The sequence below is a fragment of the Setaria viridis genome, chromosome 4 (assembly GCF_005286985.2).
Source record: "Setaria viridis chromosome 4, Setaria_viridis_v4.0, whole genome shotgun sequence".
In the NCBI taxonomy this organism is placed as follows: domain Eukaryota; kingdom Viridiplantae; phylum Streptophyta; class Magnoliopsida; order Poales; family Poaceae; genus Setaria; species Setaria viridis.
In genome coordinates, this window is record NC_048266.2 from 7,692,902 (window position 1) to 7,715,549 (window position 22,648).

The 22,648-nt window shown below is 50.8% G+C and overlaps 2 protein-coding genes and 1 pseudogene across 2 annotated transcripts; 1 reads left to right on the forward strand and 2 right to left on the reverse strand.

Annotated features, from left to right (window-relative positions):
* Positions 1 to 1,330: 1,330 nt before the first annotated feature.
* LOC117853380 (uncharacterized) lies at positions 1,331 to 7,263 on the reverse strand (annotated as a pseudogene).
* A 584-nt stretch (positions 7,264 to 7,847) lies between these two features.
* Positions 7,848 to 10,105, reverse strand: LOC117853381 (type I inositol polyphosphate 5-phosphatase 5). The gene is made up of 7 exons (XM_072293401.1): positions 10,078 to 10,105; positions 9,736 to 9,835; positions 9,528 to 9,632; positions 8,574 to 9,386; positions 8,356 to 8,464; positions 8,117 to 8,265; positions 7,848 to 8,037 (listed from the first exon to the last, which is right to left on the reverse strand). The coding sequence occupies exons 1-7, from the start codon at positions 10,103 to 10,105 to the stop codon at positions 7,848 to 7,850; spliced, it is 1,494 nt and encodes a 497-aa protein (XP_072149502.1).
* Positions 10,106 to 21,860: 11,755 nt separating this feature from the next.
* LOC117853382 (syntaxin-22) lies at positions 21,861 to 22,634 on the forward strand. Its single transcript, XM_034735760.2, has one exon. The coding sequence runs from the start codon at positions 22,057 to 22,059 to the stop codon at positions 22,411 to 22,413; it is 357 nt and encodes a 118-aa protein (XP_034591651.1). The 5' UTR covers positions 21,861 to 22,056; the 3' UTR covers positions 22,414 to 22,634.
* The last annotated feature ends 14 nt before the right edge of the window (positions 22,635 to 22,648 follow it).

Genomic DNA, 22,648 nt, shown 5'->3' on the forward strand with positions numbered 1-22,648 from the left:
GTTCTGACAGCAGACCTTGCCATGCCGAAAGGGCAGAAGGTTGTTGCGAACGGTATACTAATTTTTCGTGCAGATCAGCAGATGCAAAAGGTAATTAACCACGGAGAGAGTTTATAGGACAATAAGTGGACATTTAACCATTCAGAGATAAAGAGTAGTTCTTTTTATCGCATAACAAGTGGTTTTTTTTCTCCCTATAAGGCCCTCTTATTTGGATGCTTTGTGATTGTGATTTTTTTCACATGTAATGTAATTAGCTTCCTGTTGTAAAATTCAGTGCACAACAATACAATCGAAAATTCTTTTATCATGTACTCCCTCCGTTTCAAATTGTAGGTCATTTTAACTTTTCTAAATTTATAGATTTTGCTATGAATCTAGACATATCTATATGCATAGAAAAACATTTAACCTAAAACGACCTATAATTTGGTAAATACAATTGAAAGTTTCTATCTTGTAAAATAATAGCGAGGTTACCTGTGCAAATAACTCAGCTGAATCCGATTACGATTGGCAGGTCAGGATTAATAGCCACAAATTAGTTATGAATTCCAATCTACTCTTTCCGACTCAAATTACTGTTCATTTTGACTTTTCTAGATACATAATATTTGCTGCGCAACTAGACATAGCATATATCTAGATACATAGTAAAAATCATGTATCTAGAAAAGTCAAAACGAATAGTAATTAGGATGAAGAGAATAGCAAACCAAAGATCGTCATCGAAGTGCTTCAGGTGCTTACGAATTACAATGTCGCATTGGAGCTCCACCACCACCTCTGTAGCAATCAAACCTACCTTTCATCCCTGCATAGAGGCCACTAAATATGCTTTGAAGCAGATAACTGAAAAAGTCTTCGTTACCTGCGGCTTCGTATTTATCCTCTCCACTTCTGATGGTGAAACACCTGCCCGTAGCCTTTGGCCAAGCTTCCATCAGATTTTATTTTGAGCTGAATATCCTCAGATCGCTTCCAACACAATTTGTGGCAGTATCTTTGCTTATGTGGGCGTTGCTCTTTACTCTCGTCATCACACTACTTGTTAATTTCTTCCATCGGTAGGTTTGGTACAATCTGGGGACACAATTGCTTTTTTTTTTCCAGCTTATCGGAACGAGCTACGCGTCATTCAAAAAAACAAAGCAAGTGTGAGGTACTTGAACATCAGCTCGGATAAAAATCATGCTAAATAAACATGCTTAGACAAAACTGGAAAGTAATACCAAAATGTTACTAGTGGATCAAGTACTACAACGACCATTCTGCTGAAGAACAGCTAACTTTGAGGATATATTAAATTTAAGTCATGTGCTAGGAAGAAGTGACTACTACACTATACTCGTCAGCAAGTCTATGGAGTAACTCAAACAAATTCCTCATAGATAACAATGACTTAAACTTGGACTATGACCAGTTAAAGATAAGCAGTAGTTCTATTGCTGAAAAGAAACCATGGACAGTTGCTGATGAGAATGAGTTGCAATGCTACAATCCACCTGAATGATATCCAGAATATTAAATGTTTCAGGATGATAGTTGGACTTCATGGAGCACATCACCAGCACAAGCTGTGGCATAATAACCTGCAAGACCAGGAACAGAGTCCTCATGACAGTCGATGAACTTCAATCTGAAATCCTTCTCTCCAAGTTTAGCTAATGAAGAAAAGCTTAAATTGCTAGTTAACCCTTTTGCCTGCAGCATCTTCATGACACAATGCCGGGGCACTAGCCGCTTCTCCATGCTGTATGATAACAAGACAGGCCTTTCAACAATGTACTGAGGCTCCATTCCAATCTCTTCGATGAAGAACTGAATCTTGCGGATAAGATTCTCCTCAGAATACATGGCATCATGGACACTGCAATTGCAACTTCCCTCTCGGAGCAACCAAGAGTACTCTTCAAAAACTCGAGCTTGGGAGAAACCTTCTCTCTGTTGATATCGGAGACAGCTGAAATTGCCTGCTTGAACTTTCCCGAGCTACGGTGCACCCCAAGCTCTTCCACGCGTAGCACGAACTCCTTTACACGCTCTGGGTTGAAGCTAAGCATCCGCACGCTGCGTGAACACGGCTGGGCAATATCTCCAACACTTAGGCCACACTGACGCAGCAGCGCGATGTTAGGCTTGATCACCCTCTCAAGATCCGAACGTAGGATAGTGTTGTTCCTCTTCATGATTATAAGGAGCCGCTCTAATTAGCCATAGAAGGAGATGAAGAACTCCAGCTTGGGAACGACATTGCAGCCGTGGAGAATGTGTAAGCCGACCAGGAGGAAGCGAACGATCTGGGGAGCGGACAGACCGAGGCAGTCGCGGAGAGCGAGCAGGCGAGGGCCGACGTTCTTGGGTGAGGAGCGGAGGAGAAGCTAGCGGGTCCGCGACGACGATGTCATCGCGGGAGAGGCCGACCCCAGAGAGCAGGGCAAGGATGGCGTCGGGGTTGGAGGCGGTGTTGAGGCGGCAGTTGGAGAGCTCCTCAAATGCTTTCCTCTTAGGGCGTATTTGGACTGCTTCACTCCAAATTTTGCAGTTCCGCTCCACATTCATCTTGCCAAACACTTCTAGCTTTATTAGCATCAACTTCAGAAAAAAGGTGGATCTAGGGACCAACTCCAAGGTTTTTCTAGAGCACCTCAAGGGGTGCTTCGAAGACTCCAGTTTCAAACCTTCTCTTGGAGTTGTGGGGTAATTACACATCATACCACCGGTTACATAAGATATCGGTTCGCAAAACAAAACAGTCTCTCCCCTCCTCCCATCGCCCCCTTCCTTTCTCCCGTCACCCCCTTCCTTTCTCCCCTGTTCATCGCGGCCGTGCCGCCCTACCATCCGCGGTCGGGTCGCCATCGTTGGACGGGTCGTGTGACGTGAGCTGTAGACAAAGACCAAGGCCCGGTCTGTAGGAGCTCCACCCGTAGCTCTCGTCTTCTTCCCCTTCTTTGTGGCGGAGCTCCTCGGATTAACTTAGCTAAAGCACGGTTAAGTCGCTTAACATGCGAATCACATGCCTTAACCAAGTTTATTCGACGATCCGTCGGATTCATTCAATAAAACCACTTAGACAGGACCGAGTTAGCATAGCTCACACGAAGATGAGTGGTTCCAAAGAATACAACAGATCAGCCAAGTTAAACAAGTTCAACAATTTATTACACACTGGTTCAAAAATCAAAGTTTTACAATATTCAAAAGCAGCGGAAAGATAAAATAGCGGAAGCTAGCGCCGGGGTCGGATGTCCCTGATGAGGCCGATCAGGACATCAATAATCCCTCTCCTCGCTGTCCGAGGAGGGATCCCACTCGACCGTCCACCCAGGAGGAAGCTGGGGCGGCCAAGTGCCAACAGCAGCAAACTTAGATACGTCAACTTCACCTGAAAAGAGATGTCACAAGCAAGGCTGAGTTGCTAAGCTCAACAAGACTTAACCGACCGGTGGGAAAACTACTCCACCAACTTCTAGACATGCAAGCTCTTTGGCTGAGGGGTTTGTTTTGCCAAAAGAAACTATAGTGAGTCCTTACTTTTAATATTTTAGCTCCGATTCTGAGTTCATTAACCAGTCTATATTTGCAGCTTGTGCTAAGCAGACATAGATCCAAACAATATATGTATAGATAGCTCAAACGTCAAGTTCATATCATCATCATGTTCCATCTTTGCTCAGTGTAGCATAGCGATCAAGCAGTCTCAAACTGTGAGAGGCAGACGAATCGATTCGAGTTTCTTAACCATGCATGGCGAACCTAATCTCACAACATCCGCGCACCGCAAAGGGTCGCTTTCTGTGTCGGCCATCCCCATCAATTCCCAGGCACGTGTTAGGTCCAAACTTCCCTTGGCATGTAATGCTCCACAGTCCCGACCTCCTGTCGTACCGTGGCCGCACTTGCACCCACATGATGCACCATGGGAACCTCGTTCCAGGGACAGCAGGGGTATAAGCCACGCCCTAGTTCAATCAAGTACTAGGCTTCCCCGTCCCATACTAGGTATGAGAATAGTACTTTCAAACACTTGATCACGAATACGAACACTTTCTAGCCTTAAACAACTTCTTATAGACAAACAGAGCGATCCACCAACCACCAAAAGAGTTCACAAGGCCCTGCCCCGACCACCGTCCTTATAGTTGTAACTGGAAGGATAGTAACCAACTCCTATAACTCGCGAGTGACAGAAAATCACTCGACTTTTACCGAGTCCTATTAAGCATTGCAACTACTCAGACTTATCAGACTAGTGTTCAGATCAAGGGAACTAAGTCATGCATCTATGGTTTCAAACAACTCCTATAACGTAAATGCACATACATATGAAGGAAGGCATGTGCAAGTTTAGAAAGTTGGGTTCATGCTCCGGGGCTTGCCTTCGAGCAGGGTGGAGTCAAACTGGTCTTCTGCGGGTTCTGCTTCAGCTCCTGCGGTCGGCGGCTCAGCTACTGCTCCGTCTTCTGGCACCAGATGTAGCTCGTAGGTGCCGTTGGTGAGATTTAGTTCTACACGGAAGTGCAAATGCAGGGGTTAAACATTTAGATGGTTATTTCAACAACACTTGCACACTTTAGCTCAGACACTTGTAGCAAAGCTACAGGAAAAAGGTGTGGAAGTCCAAGCTTCAGTTGATGGAGAACAAGACGAAAGGGTCGGGTTGGGAGAAACTTATGATCTGACCCTCAGACCTAAGGAATAACTGTACCGGGGTCCTCAGACTTAACACATAGAAGTTCCTAAAATTTTACATAGATACCCTCGGGTCAAAGAAAAAGGTACAGCCGAGCCCTCGGGCGAGGCGGACAAGGGTCGACGAAACAGACAGGGACGGGCGAGACGGAAAAAGGGGTCGGACGAACCGGGAAGGGGTCGGCAGCTTACCTTTAGGCCTACTGGTGAAGTCTTGGGGTCGGAAAGGAACAGGTTTAGGCGGAAGGACTAAGGCGCTAAGGCTTGGGCGGCGGCAAGGTTCGACGGTGCTCCGGCGGTGGCGGTGCTTCTTGTGGACAACAAGCAAACTCTAGCACCGTGCGGAGGAAAACAGGCGGCTGGTGGGTTGGGAGAAGCGGGTTTGAGTGGAGAGGGAAAGTTCCTCCAGAGCTTAAGCGGCGGCGCTCAAGTGCGAGCAGAGTAAGGTGCGGTGAGGCAGCGATGGCGAAGGAAACTCCGGTAAGGGCTCTGGTACTCCCTTTTATAGCTGCGCGGAAGAGAGAGAGAGAGTTCGAGCAGCGCGAAGATCAGATCGAAAAGGATGGAGTGCTCTACCGTGGCGGCGATTGGGCGGTGCTTCCATTGGTCGGCGAAGCGGAGCTTCGGGGATAGAGTTTTTGGTCATTGGGCACTGGAGACAAAGCCGGCGCATGCGCAGTTTTGCCAGGACGAAGAGTTGGCAAGGGTGAGCACGGTCTGGTCGCGTCAAGCAGCGGATTGGGGGCGGCGACTTGACTAGCGTGTGACAAGAAGGAAGGAAAGGCACTGCAGGCGAGCGTAGATCAGCGGCTTTTCTGAGGCACGTTACTGGCGAGGTGGAAAAAGGAGCTGTCGCTGATGGAGCCGTGGTTGGTGAGGGCGGTATCGTTGTGGAGCGCGCGCGTGGGCGGCGCAACTTTGGGGGAGACGGAAAAGCTGGAAGGCATCGGGGCGCGCGGCTGGGGATTCGGGCGAGGTGATGGGTGCGGGATGCGAGGCAGCGGCAAATCCTCTGTCGCGGCGGCGACAGGGCGCCTTGGCACGGCCGGCGAGGGTGCGAGCGAGACGAGGCGAGGCAGAAAGGACTGCAGGGGCTTTTACGCGCGATTGGGAAGGAGGCGCGCTGATCTATCTTGTCGCGGCCGGCGACTGGGCGAGGCAGCGCTCGTCAAGGAGGTCGAGCCACGCGGCAGAGAGGCTCTGAAGCGGGGCGCACGCGGGCTCTGGCGCGTCTGACTCGAGAGATCCGTGGGATCTGGTTTTGGGTACCATTCAGTCTCTGGCTCTCCCACAACTCTAAGATTTGGAGGATCACTGGTTTCGAGACTTAGAGAAGAGCTGCCGTTTGCTGGGTTGGTGCGGTTTGTTGGGTTTTTAGGGGCCGGGCCAATGAAAACTGCAGATTTGGGATTTGTCTTGAGATCAACTTGGCTAAATAAACCAAGGTCGTTACATTCCTGCTCTACTAGCTAAAAGCTCGATGCTCGCCTGACTGGCTCGCGCCGCTCGCGCTCCAATCCATGCAACGGAGCTGCTCCAGCCTTGCTGCTGATCTTCCTACTGCCCGCTTTGCAGCCGCTACAGCCTCCTCCAGACTCTCTTCACTGCCCCGCACGCAGGGGTAGATCCGGGCGGCCGTGGCAGGGGAGATCCGGGCGGCTGCGGATGGGGAGCTCCGGGCAGCGCGGGGAGCCCGAGCTCGCAGGCTCAGAGTGGGCTTGAGCTTCGGGCGACATGGGGAGGGGGAGCCCAAGCTTCGGGCGGCGGCGGGGAGCTCGAACTCTAGGCGGACGACCTTGATTTGTCGCAGGACCAACTCTGCACCGAGTTCGCGCTCCTCTCCGCCTCCTTCCTTGCCCACAACCCCGGCTCCAGCGACCTCTTCTTCGCCAAGATCGAGTTCGCCGAGTCGCAGCACTCCTTCCACCAATTCGGCGTCAACTCGTTGCCCCACATCCGCGTCGAGCATGCCAGCCTCGGCGGATCCGAGCAGATAGACCAGTCCGACTTCTCCCGCCTCGACTCGATGGCCGAGTTCATCGAGTCTTCCATGGCCGCGCGACGTGAGCTACGGAGACACACACGCCATTGCCACCCGTGGGGCCATGCCACCACAAGCCAGGCCACGCTTCAATGTACACTGACACGTGGGTCCCACAATACAGGGGTATAATAAACAATGCACATAAAAACATCATGTTTCTAGAGCTGTAGTCCTCTCATTTGCCAAACAGGTGCAACAGCTTCATATTTTTTGGATTTGGTGGAGTGGAGCTGAAGGAAGGTGGAGTTGGTGGAGTGGAGCTGTTTTTTCTAGAGCGGAGCAGTTATACAGGCCTGGCCATTAGTTTTGGATATTTCGTCGAACGCCTTCTTGGCTGTCTTGCAGGCTTGAGCTGGGGCAAGGCTGCAGGCGGCGACAAGGTAGTCCTTGAGGGAGAAAAGGGTGGCAGAGGCGGAGGGAGAGGCATAGGTGGAGAGTAGGGGACAGGCGCGATGGTGGATTGGGGAAGGGAGCGGGGAGGCCGCCCGGAGGAAAAAGAGGAGGTGTCTTCAAAGGAGCAGCATGGTGGACACAGAAGGGGTGGTGGCGCGGCGCCAGTTGAGAGCAGCAGGTGTATAAGTTGGGACGAACACCGCCGGGACACGAAGTGGTCAGAAGGATTGCAAATTCTAGATTGCAATCGGGACTTCTGTCGGCATCGGAGAGGAGCACCTTAGGACAAACAGTCTCCATCTCCAGCGAGACTGAGGTAATGGAGAGAGGAGAGTTGGCAATGGTCACTGGTGTGAGGAGATGTCTAGTGGCAATGGCAACTGGCAAGAGGCGGCGGAGTTTTTTTTCCTTTTTGGAAGAGGAAGGAGCCCTGTTGTTTGCAAATTTGGTTGGGCTGACCGGTTGTGCGCGTGCTAGTGATCCAGTTATCCTGAAACACAATCACGTACACGCCACACACTCTTTGCAAATCTGAATATCCCATCATACCCAGAAATTTCTTACGATTTAATTAGTTTGCATTCCACTACGAGTTTAATAAGGAATTAGGAATTAATCCAGAGAGAAATTAAGAGAATGGCCTCTACAATCTTCTGTTCAACCTGCCTAATACACACAAACATTCCACTGCGAGGATTCATAGATCAAGCCGTGTCTACGCCGGCCTGTCATGCCCCATCCGCGCGTTCACGGAGTAGTAGCTCCTCATGATCTTGCTCCCGTCGTCGGCGTCCACCTCGACGGCGAACACGCCGCAGACCGGGCGGTGGTCGGAGAACCTCGACTCGCCGCGCAGGTACTGCAGCTGCTCGACGCCGTCGCCGTGCCACAGTATCCGGTCGCACCTACGCTGACATGCATGGCCTGCGGTAACGTATATACATGATCGAGCTGCAGAGTCAGAGTGTTGGGATGATCGAATACCACGCCGGCGTCCTCCGCTTCTTCTTGGACTTTGCCGTCTCGCCGGCGTAGGCGTCGGAGTTCTGCGTGTACTTGTAAGTTGGCGCGAAGCAGATCTTGCCTTCCTTCCACCCTCGGAACACCCTTCCAGCTTCCCTCTCGATCAGCAGCTGCACGAAATTGTTGCGTTTGTGGTGGAAATTTAGCCAAATTAAACCAGGTGTTCGTCACATGCAATGGCTGTTTTCATAGTTTCATACCTGATCTTTCTCCAATAGAGTGTCCCAATCATTCTCCTCCAGCAACGTTCTCGTCTCCTCGTAGCTCAGCGACACTCGATAGTTCAGGTCTCCGAGCCATATCATCCGGCTGCTTGGAATCCATATCAATCCAAGATTGCAAGTTGCAAATCGCGTTAGCACACTGCAAGTTCGTGGTGATTCTTCAGACTTCAGAGGCGGTAGCTAGTGAAGCTTACTCGTGCTCAAGAATCCTCTCGGGGACCCGATGGCTGCCCGGCGCCTTGCACGGGCGCGGGAAGTGCGCGCTCCGGAGGATCTCGGCGACGTCGGCGTTCCGGCGGAGCTCGTCGCCCTCCTTCTCCCCGGAGGCCAGGTGGCTGCAGACGAAGCAGAGGCTGGTGCGGTGCAGCGTCATGCTGATGGCGATGCAGCCCTTGTTGCCGAGCCACCCCATGATGCCCCTGCCGACGCAGTCCACGCGGAGGTGGCCGATGTGCTCCACCATCTCCCTCTTCACCCACACCGACAGGAACAGCCCCACCATCTGCTTGCTCGCGATCAGGCAGTAGCTCATGCCGCCGCCGCAGCCAGGCTCGCACTGCGCCGTCGGCGTGCCGTCAGAGTTATCCGCTTCGGCGTCGCTGCAACCGCTGGTGAACGCCTCGGCGGCGGCGCTCGTGGACGGCGCGTCGGCCTCGGCCTCGGCGCGGTACACGGACGCGCGGATCTCCGCCGCCCGGCGGCGCATGGAGGACGGCTCGGCGGAGCAGTTGCAGGTCTTGACGAGCGCGCTGTCGACGCGGTAGCTGTTGCTGAGCACCTTGAGCGACGGCGTCTGGAAGAAGAGGGACGAGGAGTCGCGGCGGCGGTGGTGGCGGCGCCGCGCGTCGGCCGGCGGCTCCGGTGGCGGCGGCTCGTCGTCGTCGTCTTCAGGCTGCTCCTGGGGCTCGTTGAGCGCCTGGTGGATGAGCGCCAGCCACCTGGACGCCGGTTCGTTGTCCTCCAGGACCAGCACGTTGCCGGCGGTCAGGGGAACTATCTCCTGAAACCTACTCGTGTAGCGTCAGATTCAGAGACAGGCGAACGTACCAGAGATGAAAACCACACAAATTCAAATTCATGCTGTGCCATGCAATCAAAATTCAACCGAAATCACACAAAATACTGTGGGATGTGAAATGCGGCCGTACCCTAAGACGTAAATGTCAGGGGATTCTTCAACCTGAAGAAAATCCTGCAGGTTGAGCCGATTATTCGGAGTCTTTCCTCCAACATTCCAGGTAGCAACAAACATCCTGCATCCATGTAGCAGAGGTCATCGCCGTATCATCTTTTTTACAGGAACATATCAATCAACATCATAAATTCAAAAGAAACTAATTGAGCATTGTAAATTACTGGTACTGGCATGTATCATCGTTTTGCCTATTGGGCCAATCCACGTAGTTTAGGCTCGCGCTCTTCAACCGTGCCCGTGCTGCACTTAAACTCTGCGGATCTGAAATATCAAATCGTAGAAAAGAAAATTAGCACACCATAATATTTCTCTCTGGATTAATTCTTAATTTGTTATTGAACTGTGGTGATTAAGCTATCTGAAATATTTTTGGCGATGAGCGATTCCAAATGCATTATCACATAACATGAAGAGGATGCGAAAGCGGGTACGAATGCGAATGGCATCCCTTAAAAATTGTAACTGAAAGATGATGCAAGCAACTCACATGGAAAATGACTAACCTGGACCATTCAAGTCCATCCCTTTCATGGCGAAGCCGTTGGACGTGGCGCGCTGGAGAGACAAAACGAGAAATGCAATTGAGCTCCACCATTGTGCGTGACTGTTTGTTTGCAATGGCAGGAGACCTTGCTCACCTGTTTCCTCGTTGCAGTTTACGTGATCTGTTGCTTGAGGAGGAACACGGCCATTTCCGGCATTTCAGCCACTCCGAGTTTGACGTAAAGGAAGAAGCTTTGTTCATCCAAGCGATTGAGAGAGAAATGTGGGGAGCTAGCAGGTGGTCGATGGAGAAGGGACAGGGGGGAATGGTGGGTAATTGGGTGGCTGGGAGGGACTTGTGTGAAAGACTGCTTGAAATGCCAGCAAAGCAGGGCATGCGTTCCTTTGCCCGGTTGACTTCTTTCTCCCTCCTTTCTCCTGCTCTCGAAGCCACTTAAAAAAGAAGTTTAGCGCCAAATTCATACGATTCTGTATAAGTTTGGAACAAAAATTCTAAAACTGTTAGAATACTGGCCTCCCTCCATCCAATGGCCGGGTAAACTTATTTACATTATCTCAATCCACCTTAATTTCAAACAAATATTGAATCATAACTCAACCATTTTAAAAGATCCAATATATCAAAATGGTATATCATGAGAGATTTTAGAGTGATTGAAAAAAATGAGAACCGTCAATCCCAAGAAATCGAACGGTGGAAACAAAGAAAGTACTGTAAAGTATCTAAAGAGAAGTATGAATATCTAAAGAGAAGTATGAATAAGTACCAGTTTGGTAGGACCAAGTACCAAAAATAATGAGAAATTACTATGATGTCCTTTTAATTATGTGTCAATCTATTTAATTCATCAACATTTAAAGTGGTCAATCTATTTAATTCATCAACATTTAAAGTGGTTAAAAGATATCATATTGAACTAATGAGCATTAAACGAGCGTCGAACACGAAGGTCTACGGGTCTAGGAAGGGGCTAGGTTGATCGGCCTAGAGGAGCCCAGGCTGATCGACCTGGCACCCTCTGGCGCCCCCTGTTGCTCATCTTTGGCAAGCAACCCTCCAACATTGCTTAGGGGCTAGATTTATGAAGATATGGCAAGGACCAGCTTGGGATCAAAAAAGAATCGGAGAAGATCAAGTGGAGATTTGGAAAGTCATTGAAGATCGATCTCATCTCGAAGCTACATACATGCTAGGCCCACATGCAAGTGAAAAGAAGATTCCACAGCACCTGAGGAGACTTGGAGACGAAGCAGGACGCGAGAGGGCAAAAAGAAGACCCAGGCCAATCGGCCTAGACCCTCCCAGGCCGATCGGCCTGGGGGTTTCCTTCGCCCCCACGCCTTTCAATTTGGCCTGGGGGTTTCCTTCGCCCCCACGCCTTTCAATTTTTGCCACGCGCACTCTGTACTATAAACACCTCGAAAAATCCACCGAGCCCCAATCAAAGATGACATACTCGACGTGAAGCAGCAGAGAAGCAGAAGGAGCTTGAGGGACACCTCTGCGGAGAGCCGAGGGCCATGCAGTTGTTGGGGTTTAGCGTAGGCTACCTCTGCCGGTGTGATCACCCTGCGAGAAAGATTACGCTGGAGTTCAGGAGCTAAGAGTCATCAAGATCAAGGTAGGATCCCAGTGGTGATCTTGTGATGTACAATCATTCATGGTGAAGTAATAGATGTGTTCGTGTTCTTAGCAATCTAAGTATCTCCTTTGATGGTTTTATGCTTTATCGGGTTTGCTTGCTGAAAATTGATGATAGATTGTCTAGGGTGTTCTTGTGGTCGTGGTGACCAGATTTGCATGCCTGGTCTACCGATGAGTATAACATTGGGGGAATACTGTGAGGGAATAGCTACAACTGATCTGTACGCTTGCGGTTCACAACTTGACGTGCTAACAGCCATGAACAATGGAATTGAACCCTCATCTTGGATCATGGTACGATGATATAGGATATACAACAAGGTCTAGATCTTAATAGCCGGGAACGTGGAATGATGCTACATTCCTTACGTTCCTTGTTTTTGGAATGTCAGGCCGAGGATAGTTACAATCATAGTCCTGGGAACAATTACTTTCCCACATCGTAGGAGTCTTTCATGGGTAAGATAATAGGTATCTCAATCCATGTTCTTCTATCATGTCGATCCAAGAACTCGATAACTTTGGTCTTAATTATTTTGACTTCGCATCATTGTAAGATTGTAAGTTAACACTCAGCATCATGCGTCCATTCTATCCATCAATGAAGTTTTAGGTGAGTTTTCTACACGAATGCAAATTAGATTGCAAAGTCTAGGTTATGCCTAAGGATGGCAGTCACACCCATGGGTACGGGTGCCCACGGGTTTGGCACCAAATGGGTGTGGGTGTAGAATTTCACTCATGGGTCCAGACCCGACCCGACCCATACTTAGGTGGGTCAGGGGCGTGTGCAGAATTTCACCCATGGGTGCCTAGTGGGTGCCCAAAATTCCTTAAACCTTGACCCTAATCTTTAATACCTTTGTGAAAGCATTAAATTATACGAATATAATGAACTTTCGATGTTGAATTGTTTGATGTATCATATACTGTGAGGTGAAATTTTGTATTGCTACCTTAGTAGACTATATTGACGTCGAATTTTTTATGCACTATCATTGCTGGACTGTTCTTTTGTTAGATGAAACATTAAAGTTTGGCTTCATACTTTGGTATGTTGCTCGAATTGCATTTTGTGTATCAAATTCATACCGTATTACTTGATATCGTATGATCATGTTCATATATTTTGAACACTTTACTTTTTTTAAAAACCCAGTGGATGCCCAAAATCCGACGGGTGCCCAACGGGTGCGGGTGTAAAAATCCACCCACTAGCTCTTATGGGTGTGGGTGTAGTCAAGTATGGTGGGTTTTATCATGGGTGGATTTTGCTCCACCTGCACCCAACCTGACCCATTGCCATCCCTAGTTATGCCTTTTTTGCACATGTCCTTTTGTTAGTATTTTATACCCGGCAACCTATCGAGGGGTATCCCGAGGTAGTAGATTGGTTGGAGTAGGATCATTGGACCTGGAACTCGAAGGTAAAAGCTAGTGTCGGATTTAGTGACCGGTAGTCCACCTAGGGGGTACCCAGATGGTTGATTTGTAGGTAGAGAGGATCGCAAGACCATGAACTTGATGGTAACACAAGGCACAAGACACAGAGATTTATATAGGTTCGCGCTGCCAGTGTAGTGTAATACCCTACATCCTATTTTGGGGGATTGTATTGCACCCCGCACTTGGGTGTTGGTTGTTGTGTTGAGGGATTGGATTGGTTCCCTCCTAGGGGTACCCCTACCTCCCTTTATATACTCCGAGGGGTAGGGTTATATGGCAGGACCCCTAGTCGGTTACTATAGATGAGATCTAATCGGATTACAACACGTGGGGAGCTCTAGTCGGACTCTATGTTCTGCCTTCTTCATCAAGTTGGGCCGACCCATTAGTGGTCGGCTGGGCCCTCCATGAGGGTACCTGGATATCTATAACCGTCAAGCACCCGAGCAGTGTGGAGTTGAACAGCAGCTCGACACGAATGTCGAGTTGGATAAGCTTTGCTCGAGTGCTTTTGTCGTCTGGTTGCCGAGAAGCTGCGCAGTGCTCAAAGAAAAATCCTTGATCTTGTAATCTTTGTCTTGTGAAACGCTATGGACACACATCAAGTGATATCCTACACGTAGCCTCTGAGCCCCCGAGCACGAGGACTAGCGGAGCCACGGAGGCACGCCGACCCGAAATAGACGCTCAACCCCCGAGCGCGAGGACTTGCGAAGCCATGGAGGCACACCGAGTCACCTCCCGCACCCAGCCTCCAAGCCTGGGAGGTCGGCCTGGTGGCAGGAGGCATGCCAAGTCGTCTATGGCATCCAGCCCCAAGACTGGGAGCCGGTCGAGTCGCGGAAGCACACCGAGTTGCCTCTTGCCCTAAGCCAGAGAGGTCGGTCGAGCAGCAGGAGGCTCGCCAAGTTGTCTGTGGCACCCAACCCCCAAGCCTGGGAGCCGGCTGAGTCATGGAAGCGCACCGAGTCGCCTCCTGCCCCAAGCCAGAGAGGTAGGCCGAGCAGTAGGATGCTCACCGAGTCATCTGGGGTGCCTAGCCGAGTTGCGGAAACACACCGAGTCACCTCCCACCCCGATCCAGAGAGGTCGACTGAGTAGCAAGAGGCTCGCTGAGTCATCTGTGGCGCCCAGCCCCCGAGCCTGGGAGTTGGCCGAGTTGGGGAAGCGCACCGAGTCGCCTCCCGTCCCAATCCAGAGAGGTCGGCCAAGCAGCAGGAGGCTCGCCGAGTCATCTAGGGCATCCAGCCCCCAAGCCTGGGAGTCGGCCGAGTAGCAGGAGGCTCGCCGAGTCGTCTGTGGCGCCTAGCCTCTGATCCTGGGAGGTCGACCGAGTGGTAGGAGGCACGCTGAGTAGTTTTTGAGCTGTAAAAAGATAATGCAAACATTATGTAGCAAAATGTAGAATATTTAATGATTGAATAACTCAAAAGTTTGATTTGTTGTAGAAGTAAACTCTTGCGCATCCCGCTCTTGTAGGTCAGGTAATTTCCCCGAGTAGTTAGCCCGTTACGTTTAAGCACATGACCCTGCCGGGGTGTTGCCAAGCAGACTCGAGCGTGCTTAGCAGGAAGCAACGCATGACGGTCAAGCTTCACGGATTAAGGCGTGTGCTACCCGAGTACTTTAGCAACCATTAAGAGGGATAACAAGCCGCAAAGCAGTCAGAACTATGCGGAAAAGCACCAGCATGAGCTGGGCACCCGTGGGGTGTAGCTTTTGACCGCCCGTGTAGTGGACGGATCAAGTTGTATAAGCAGACAGGGTGTGACCAAGGTGGCCGATGAAAGTTACAGAGACACAGAGGAGCCGAGGCGGTCGGCGAAAGTCACAGAGACATGGAGGAGCCGAGGTGTATGTAGGTATACGGAAGCCGTAAAACATTTAATCGTAAATAAGACTTAGCTTGATTCGTGGCAAGTTAGCGTCATGCCCGAGCTAGCAGCAATTGGTGAACAGTGTTGACGAAGCTGATGTCATGTCCGGGTGATCGAAGTGGTCGGCGGTGCTAGATGTAGGGGCAGCAGTACAATGGCCTCCGTAGATGCGATCATATGATGTCACTGCCGACACACATGGCTGCCGTCGTGTGCTGTCGATCTGGTGCAAGCCAAAGGATGTGTGCCTGATCCGTAATGTACTCCTCACGTGTTAATGAAACAATATGAGAAAAGTAATCTCTGTTTGATGCCATAAGTAATGATGGAGCTTGGAATAGATTAAACACTAAAAAGAAAAGAATGTGCTTCCCTATTGAGCTTGTCAATTTAATCTGATCTCTCCAGTACGCATGTGTAGATCAAAGCCGCATGCATAGCGTCAACACGTTAGCTTCGGACGTAGCAAATCAAGAATCCTATCGGGTGCTTTGCATAGGCAACATGCCATCTCCATGTATATGCGTGGCCGCATGTGGCGAATCCTAGTAGCACCCAGGACATAGGAAGACGGGGCGCCTCAGTGCTCCGCAGCATCCTATCAACTGTACGTCGCCGCCTCCGTTGATTTGTTTAGGTCGGCGGATTGAAAAGTAAAATCAATCTGAGATTAGCTATCGATGAGATCAGATCAATCTAATACCAACATGTAAAACGACTCACCCGATCTTTGAGTGACCGCCATTAAATTCGCTAGGAGGATCTCACGGTCATCCTTACCTGGCGAGCCAAATGTTGGATTTAGTAGCCCGACAGTCCACTAGGGGGTTGCCCAAGTGGTTGATTTGTAGGTGAGGGTGATTGCGAAACCAAGAACTTGAAGGTGACCGCGAGAACACGAAGGGGACACGAGGGTTTTAGATAGGTTCGGACTTCCGAGAGTAATACCCTACGTCCTGTATGCTGGTGGATTGTATTGCTCAATGTTCAGATTGGATGCCCTCGGGAGGCTCCCTTGTTCGCCTTATATAGGCTGATGACCTAGGGTTACAAGTTGGTTTCAATCTGATCTACTCGGTAGTTACATGGAAGGTAATCTAAGTTGGACTACAATACGCGTCCCCTGATATTCAGGCAGATTTGAACCGTCTTGTTGCCTTGACGTGTACTCCAAGTAACTTCATGTCCTCGGTCCGCACTCCCTGACCGGACGGGCCCACTTGTCAGGTCCGATCAATATCCTAGTTGGTAGGGACCCATGGGGTACCTGTTGGAGGTATGCCCTAGAGGCAATCATAGAGATGATGATATTCCATTTGTATCCATGATTTGTATGTTGTGTTCATTGAATATCCATTGAAGGCTACTTGAATTGATTTGCAATTATGTGAATTGTATGTGAAACTCTTTACTTGTATGGTTATTCTAAAGTTGTCCCTAGTCGGAGTTCATGTGAGGACACACATGAATATTAGACTAGCACATGTATTAGTTGATGACTATGTTTCACAAGTCATGGACATGGAGATGTTGAACTAATAATGTGGACACATGTGGAGACATGTGCTAGGACTGACCCAACACGAGAAGTAGTTCTCTCTTTAAACAACATATACGCTTTGTCCTTAGACCTGAGATTGTCGCATGTATTCTAGATGTGGATCGACCTACTTAGGGGCTATCAAACGCTACGCCGTAACAGGGTAGTTATAAAGGTAGCTTTCGGGTTTGTCAAGAAGCATGCTATCAGATATGGTCAATCAAGATGGGATTTGCCCCTCTCTGATTGAGAGTGATATCTCTGGGCCCCTCGAGTGATCGGATCCGAAAATGCATGGCCATGCTACGTACGGTTAAGAGTTAACCCACAAAGGGATTCCGAATCACAGAATCGAGAAAGAGCGGTCGGCTTGAAGCTAGACCAAATATCGTGAGGCAAAGGGAATAGCATGTATATTATGTTGTGATGGTTCGTCTGATATGATCTTCGTGTGCGTATAGGAGTTGGCACGTCTTGCTAGAGGCCGCTACCGACTATTGGGCCGAGTAGGAGTACTCGGACCATGTCTATACGTATCCGAACCCATAGGGTCACACACTTAAAGGGGCTGGAAGCCCAATTCGGATCTGATCCGAGTTGGATTAGGTTTAGAGGTACTAATGGGCCTCGGATCCAGAGGCCCGTCAGGAACCTCTATAAATAGAGGGGTGGGGGCGCCCTAGGGTTTACACCTTTTGGCGAAACACACCTGCCGCGCCTCCCACGCCCTCGCCTGTTGCAACTCGCGGATCTAGCAGTCCGGCTTGCGACGCTTCCTCCCTGCACGTGTGGATACCTTGGAGGTGTTGCGCCTGCAGCACTTGGACGAGCCATCGACGAGCCGCCGACGAGCCACGACGAGCCGACGACGAGCCGCGGCACCGGAGGCGATCTTGCTGCACGTGGACGATCTGCTGAGGAGCTGCTGGACGTGACGTTGATCGACTACGTACGACTACGTGATCGTCTTCACTGCATCGACGCATATCTACATCTTCCGCACCAGTAGTGCGTCGAGTGGTAATCCCGTGATCCTTATACGGCAGTTCTTCCTGGTTATACGCGGTAGAAATTTTGATTTGCGCTAGTGTAGCCTACCTCGTATCCCAACAGTACCCATATCCCTCAAGCCCCCGAGCGATGTATAGACGAACAGGAACTTGAAGTCATCGCAGCGAAGCTTGAAATGAAGTCGGTTGAAGCTGCGATGGCATCATGGTGACGGAGAGGCTGGCGTAGTGCTCAAAAAGAAGAAGAAAATTTGAGTGAACGCAGAGCCAAGGTGCAGAGCGAAATCGAGTGCCGAGTTGATGGATGCTGGCATCCAGCAGGTCAAAACAAAGATTACGGAGGGCGTCGCAAGACGCACTCCGTAGGAGTAGCCCCCCGAGCATTGAAGCGATTAATATAATCGATCCAATGGTCAAAAAAGGTAATCCCTGAAGCAGATCCTAGTGTCTGAACACAAGGATAGGCGAAGCCACGGAGGCACACCAACCAGAAGTAAGCATCCAGCCCCTCGAGTACAAGGACTGGCGGAGCACGCCGACTTGAAATAGGCGCCCAGCCCCCGAGGATGAGGACTGGGGGAGCCACGGATGCACGTCGAGTCACCTCCCGCCCTGAGCCAAAGAGGTCGGCCGGACAACGGGAGGCACGCCGAGTCGTTTGTGGCGCCTAGCCCCAGCCCCCGAGCTTGGGAGCCACACGAGCCGTAGAAGTACGCTGAGTCACCACCGGCCCCGAGCCAAAGAGGTCGGCCGGGTGACGGGAGGCACGCCGAGTCATTTGTGGCGCCCAGCCCCCGAGCGTGGGAGCTGGCCGAGCCATCGAAGCACGCCAAGTTACCTCCCGCCCCGAGCCAAAAAGGTCGACCGATCAGCAGGAGGCTCACCGAGTAGTTTTTGAGTTGTAAAAGGACAATACAAACATTATGTAGTATAGTGTAGATCATTTAATAATTGAACAACTCGGAAGTTTAATTCGTTGTAGAAGTAAATTCTTGCACGTCCTGCTCTTGTAGGTCGTGTAATTTTCCCGAGTAGTTAGCCTATTACGTTTAAGCCCCTAGCCCTGCTAACCACTGCTCATGGAGAGGACGGCTTATCTCAGGCTATAGCGCTGGGGCTGAGCCGATGCTCGCATATAGTAGACGCGCAGAATGAGTCAAGGTTTCATAGATTAAGGCGTGTGCTACCCGAGTATTTTAGCAACCGTTAAGAGAAGACGTACAAGACATGAAGGAGATCGCAAAACAGTCGGAACTGTGCAAAAAAGCTCCAGCATGAGCTGGGCACCCATGGGGTGTAGCCCTCGACCGCCCGTGTAGTGGACGGACCAAGCTGTATAAGCAGTCGGGGTGCGACCAGGGCAGTCGGGGTGCGACCAGGGCGGTCGGCAAAAGTCACAGAGACACAGAGGAGCCGAGGCAGTCAGCGAAAGTCACGGAGACATGGAGGAGCCGGGGCGTACGTAGGTATATGGAAGCCGTAAAATATTTAATTGTAAATAAGACTTAGCTTGATTCGTGGTCGAGTCGAAGAACCCACGTGTCGTCTACGCGTTTAGGCTTAGAAGCCCCCGAGCGTCATCTTGATCGTCGTGGTCAGTAGACAGTTGTTGAAGAAGCAATCAAGCGATCGAGGTCGGCGGCAGTCTATCGGCATAGCGATACGTGCTTCTTCTCACGTTGTATCCGGGTAGAGGTTGGCTCTGTTGCGTGCGCTCTCCCTTGAGGTTCTGCATGCTCGGAGACGTCGCATGCCTATGAAGATCCCGCAAGCCCAGGCACGCACGAGGTAGCGAGTTGCATGCATACAGAAGCAATACATCCAGAATAAACTTTGTTAGCCGACGGATGAAATAGTTAGTAACTAAAATATGAACTGGCCGATTTAAATAGGAAAAATAGAAAAAAGGAAAGTGCAATGCTCCTACTCCGTGTATTCCAATCTAGAGATGTCCAGGTTTGGCCACATTTGCATAGAGCTCTTGATGCACGCTTAGCATAGAAACTTGATCTTCTATCTAGATCCGCATGAAAGTAGTACGACAACTTTACAAGATAGCAGTACGCCTTCTTCTTTGTTTAACCTAATTGGGACTCAGGAGTCCCGACCGAGCAGATTGATCAGGTTGCCCACCAAGCGGGCGGCACACGCGTCGTCGCCGACTAGCGTAGCAGGTTGCAGATGGATGTCGGCGGTGATTACTGCCATTAAGATCGCTTGAGCGAGGAGGTTGCAGATGGATGTTGCCGCGATCTGGTTGAAGGGCGTGGGTGGGTGGACGAGCGTGAGAAATTCCTTCATGTTCTCAGGGAAGACGACGCTAGGGTGGGATACCATCGAGCTCGCTGAGGAGGATCTTACAATCACCCCTACCTGGTGTGCCAACTATTGGATTTAGTAGCTCAGCTGTCCACCAAGGGGTTGCCCAAGTGGTTGATTTGTAGGTGAGGGCGATTGCGAAACAAAAAACTCAAAGGTGACGCAAGGCACAGGACACAGAGATTTATACAGGTTCGAGCCGCCAGTATAGCGTAATACCTTACGTCTTGTTTTGAGGGATTGTATTGCACCTTGCGCTCGGGTGTTGGTTGTTGTGCTGATGGACTGGAACGGTTCCCCTCCTAGGGGTACTCCTACCTCCCTTTATATACTTCGAGGGGTAGGGTTACATAGCAGGATCCCTAGTCGTTTACTATAGATGAGATCTAGTTGGATTACAACACGTGGGGAGCCCTAGCCGGACTATACTTCTGCCTTCTTCATCAAGTCGGGTCGGCCCATTAGTGGTCGGCAGGGCCCTCCATGAGGGTACACGGATATCTATAACCGTCAGTGAGAACACAAGACACGGATTTATACAGGTTCGGACCAGAGTAGTGTAATAATCTACGTCTTGTTTGGGGTGTTATATATCACGCCCTGCGTTTGGTGTTGAGGATTTGGTCCTCTGTTGTAGTTATATGAGATCTTAGCCTACCGATCCAGGGACTCCTGCTCTACTTTATATACTCCAGGGGGCTAGTTGGCAAGATTACTGGTCGGTTATAAGGAGGAGTCCGAATACAATTATATGGTATGAGTCCTACTAGAATCGTAGGGAAATTCTAGTATAAGTCCGTTTTCTCCCTTCTTGATCTATCCCGACAGAGTCATTAGTAAACGAGGATAGTTGTTTTGTGAGTTCCATCACAATATCAAACTAACTCCGAAATAGTCAACAGTGGGAGTACAAAAAGTGCTTTTGCTTCCGGAAAGAAAGAAACGTGATTCTGTGAGTTGTGACATCGCTAGCTTGGCTGGTCCCGTCTTAAATTTTGTGGAAATGTTTCCGCAGCGTAACACTAACGATGTGGTGGCGCAGTTGGCTATTGCATAGGTCTCATAGTGAGTTATGCTGAGGTCGAGAGTTCAAACCTCTCCCACCCCAAATATACCAAGTGATGAAGAAATGCTCTCGTGACTACTTGGGTCGTCACGTTCATCTATCCCATATAATGGATGGCTGGAGCCCTAACTGAGCTTGGTCTTTTATTATTATTTTTAACTATCTTATTGTTCTTCCCTTTTTTTTTCCTTTCCAGCCGGGCAGAAGGACGGCGAGAAGCGGTCCGTGCCTCCTGCCGTCCTGCGTCGTCGCCGGTGGTGCGGCGAAAGCGTCGCAGTCCGATGCGCCCCCTCCCCCGTCGCTGGTGGAGTGGCGGCTGGTCAGGAAATGGTTACCGTCTCCGTTCCGGGGCCTCCCGAAGTCCGTGTCGGACGTGGGATCAGTCCACCTCTCGGACTCACTCCGACTCGGCCGCGCTTCAGCCTCCACCGCTGCCGCTCGGCGCCGTCCTCAAATACTCCCCACTCCCCACGCAGATCGCCGGCGGCATCACAGGATAACAACGTAAGCAAGAGACGCCCCGCGCTCGCAACGCACGAGTGGTTAGATCACCAACTAACGCCCCACTGTGTCGGCGCCGATGAGTTTCCAGGACGTGTTCCACCACGACCTGGAGTCGGGCCTCCCGCCTCGCCCGCCGCCGCCGCCGCAGGCCGTGGTGGCGCACTGCGTGTTCCAGATCAACACCAAGGTGTCCGCGCTCCGCCGCCTCGCGGAGGAGCTCGCCGCCGCCGGCCGCTGGGGCCACGGCGACTCCCGCGACGTCCGGGAGCGCATCCGCAGGGCGCGCGCCGAGGCCACGCGCCTGGCGCGGAACACGGCGCGGAGGCTCGCCGACCCCGCCGCCGCGGCCACCGTCGGGCCCAGGCTGGCCGCGGACTTCCAGGCCGCGCTTGGGGAGCTCCAGTGGGTGCAGGGCCGGATCATCGAGGCCGACCGCGAGGAAACCGCCGCCGCCCGTCGTGCGTTCCGTACTCCGTCGCCGCCAAGCTACGGTTCTCTCTCGAAACCACAACTGAACATTGGCGCTGCCGGCACCGGCACACGCGGCGCCGATCAGCAATCCGGCATACAGATGCAGCAGCAGCTGGTGGAATCGCGGCGGAGGCAGGAGCTGGCCCTGCTGGACAACGAGATCACCTTCAACGAGGCTCTCGTCGAGGAGCGGGAGCGGGAGATATGCAAGATTCAGCAGGAGATCAGCGAGATCAACGAGATCTTCAGGGACCTCGCGAAGCTCGTCCATGGCCAGCAAGGGGCCATCGATATCGTCGAGTCCAACATCGAGACGGCCGCCATGGAGACGAGCAAGGGGGAGGAGCAGCTCACGAGGGCCGCGCTGACGCAGGAGTCCAACTCGTCGATGAAGTGCTTGCTGCTCACTGTTTTCGGGCTCGTCATGATGATCTTTGCGTTAGTGTTTGTAACGTAGTATGATAACTGTATCATAATTCATAACTCATAACTGAGCTTGGCTGGAGAGTTCTTGCGTTTTGGGTTGTAAAAACTATGTGCAATTTGATATGTAACCCTGGATTGATTTACTGCAGATGTCCAGAAAACTGCCTGAAGTTTGCTCCTACTCACATCTTCTATAGTGTTATAAATTGTTGTGCAAAAATGAAAATAATGAAAAAACATTAGACCAATAAATGAGCTGTATTGTA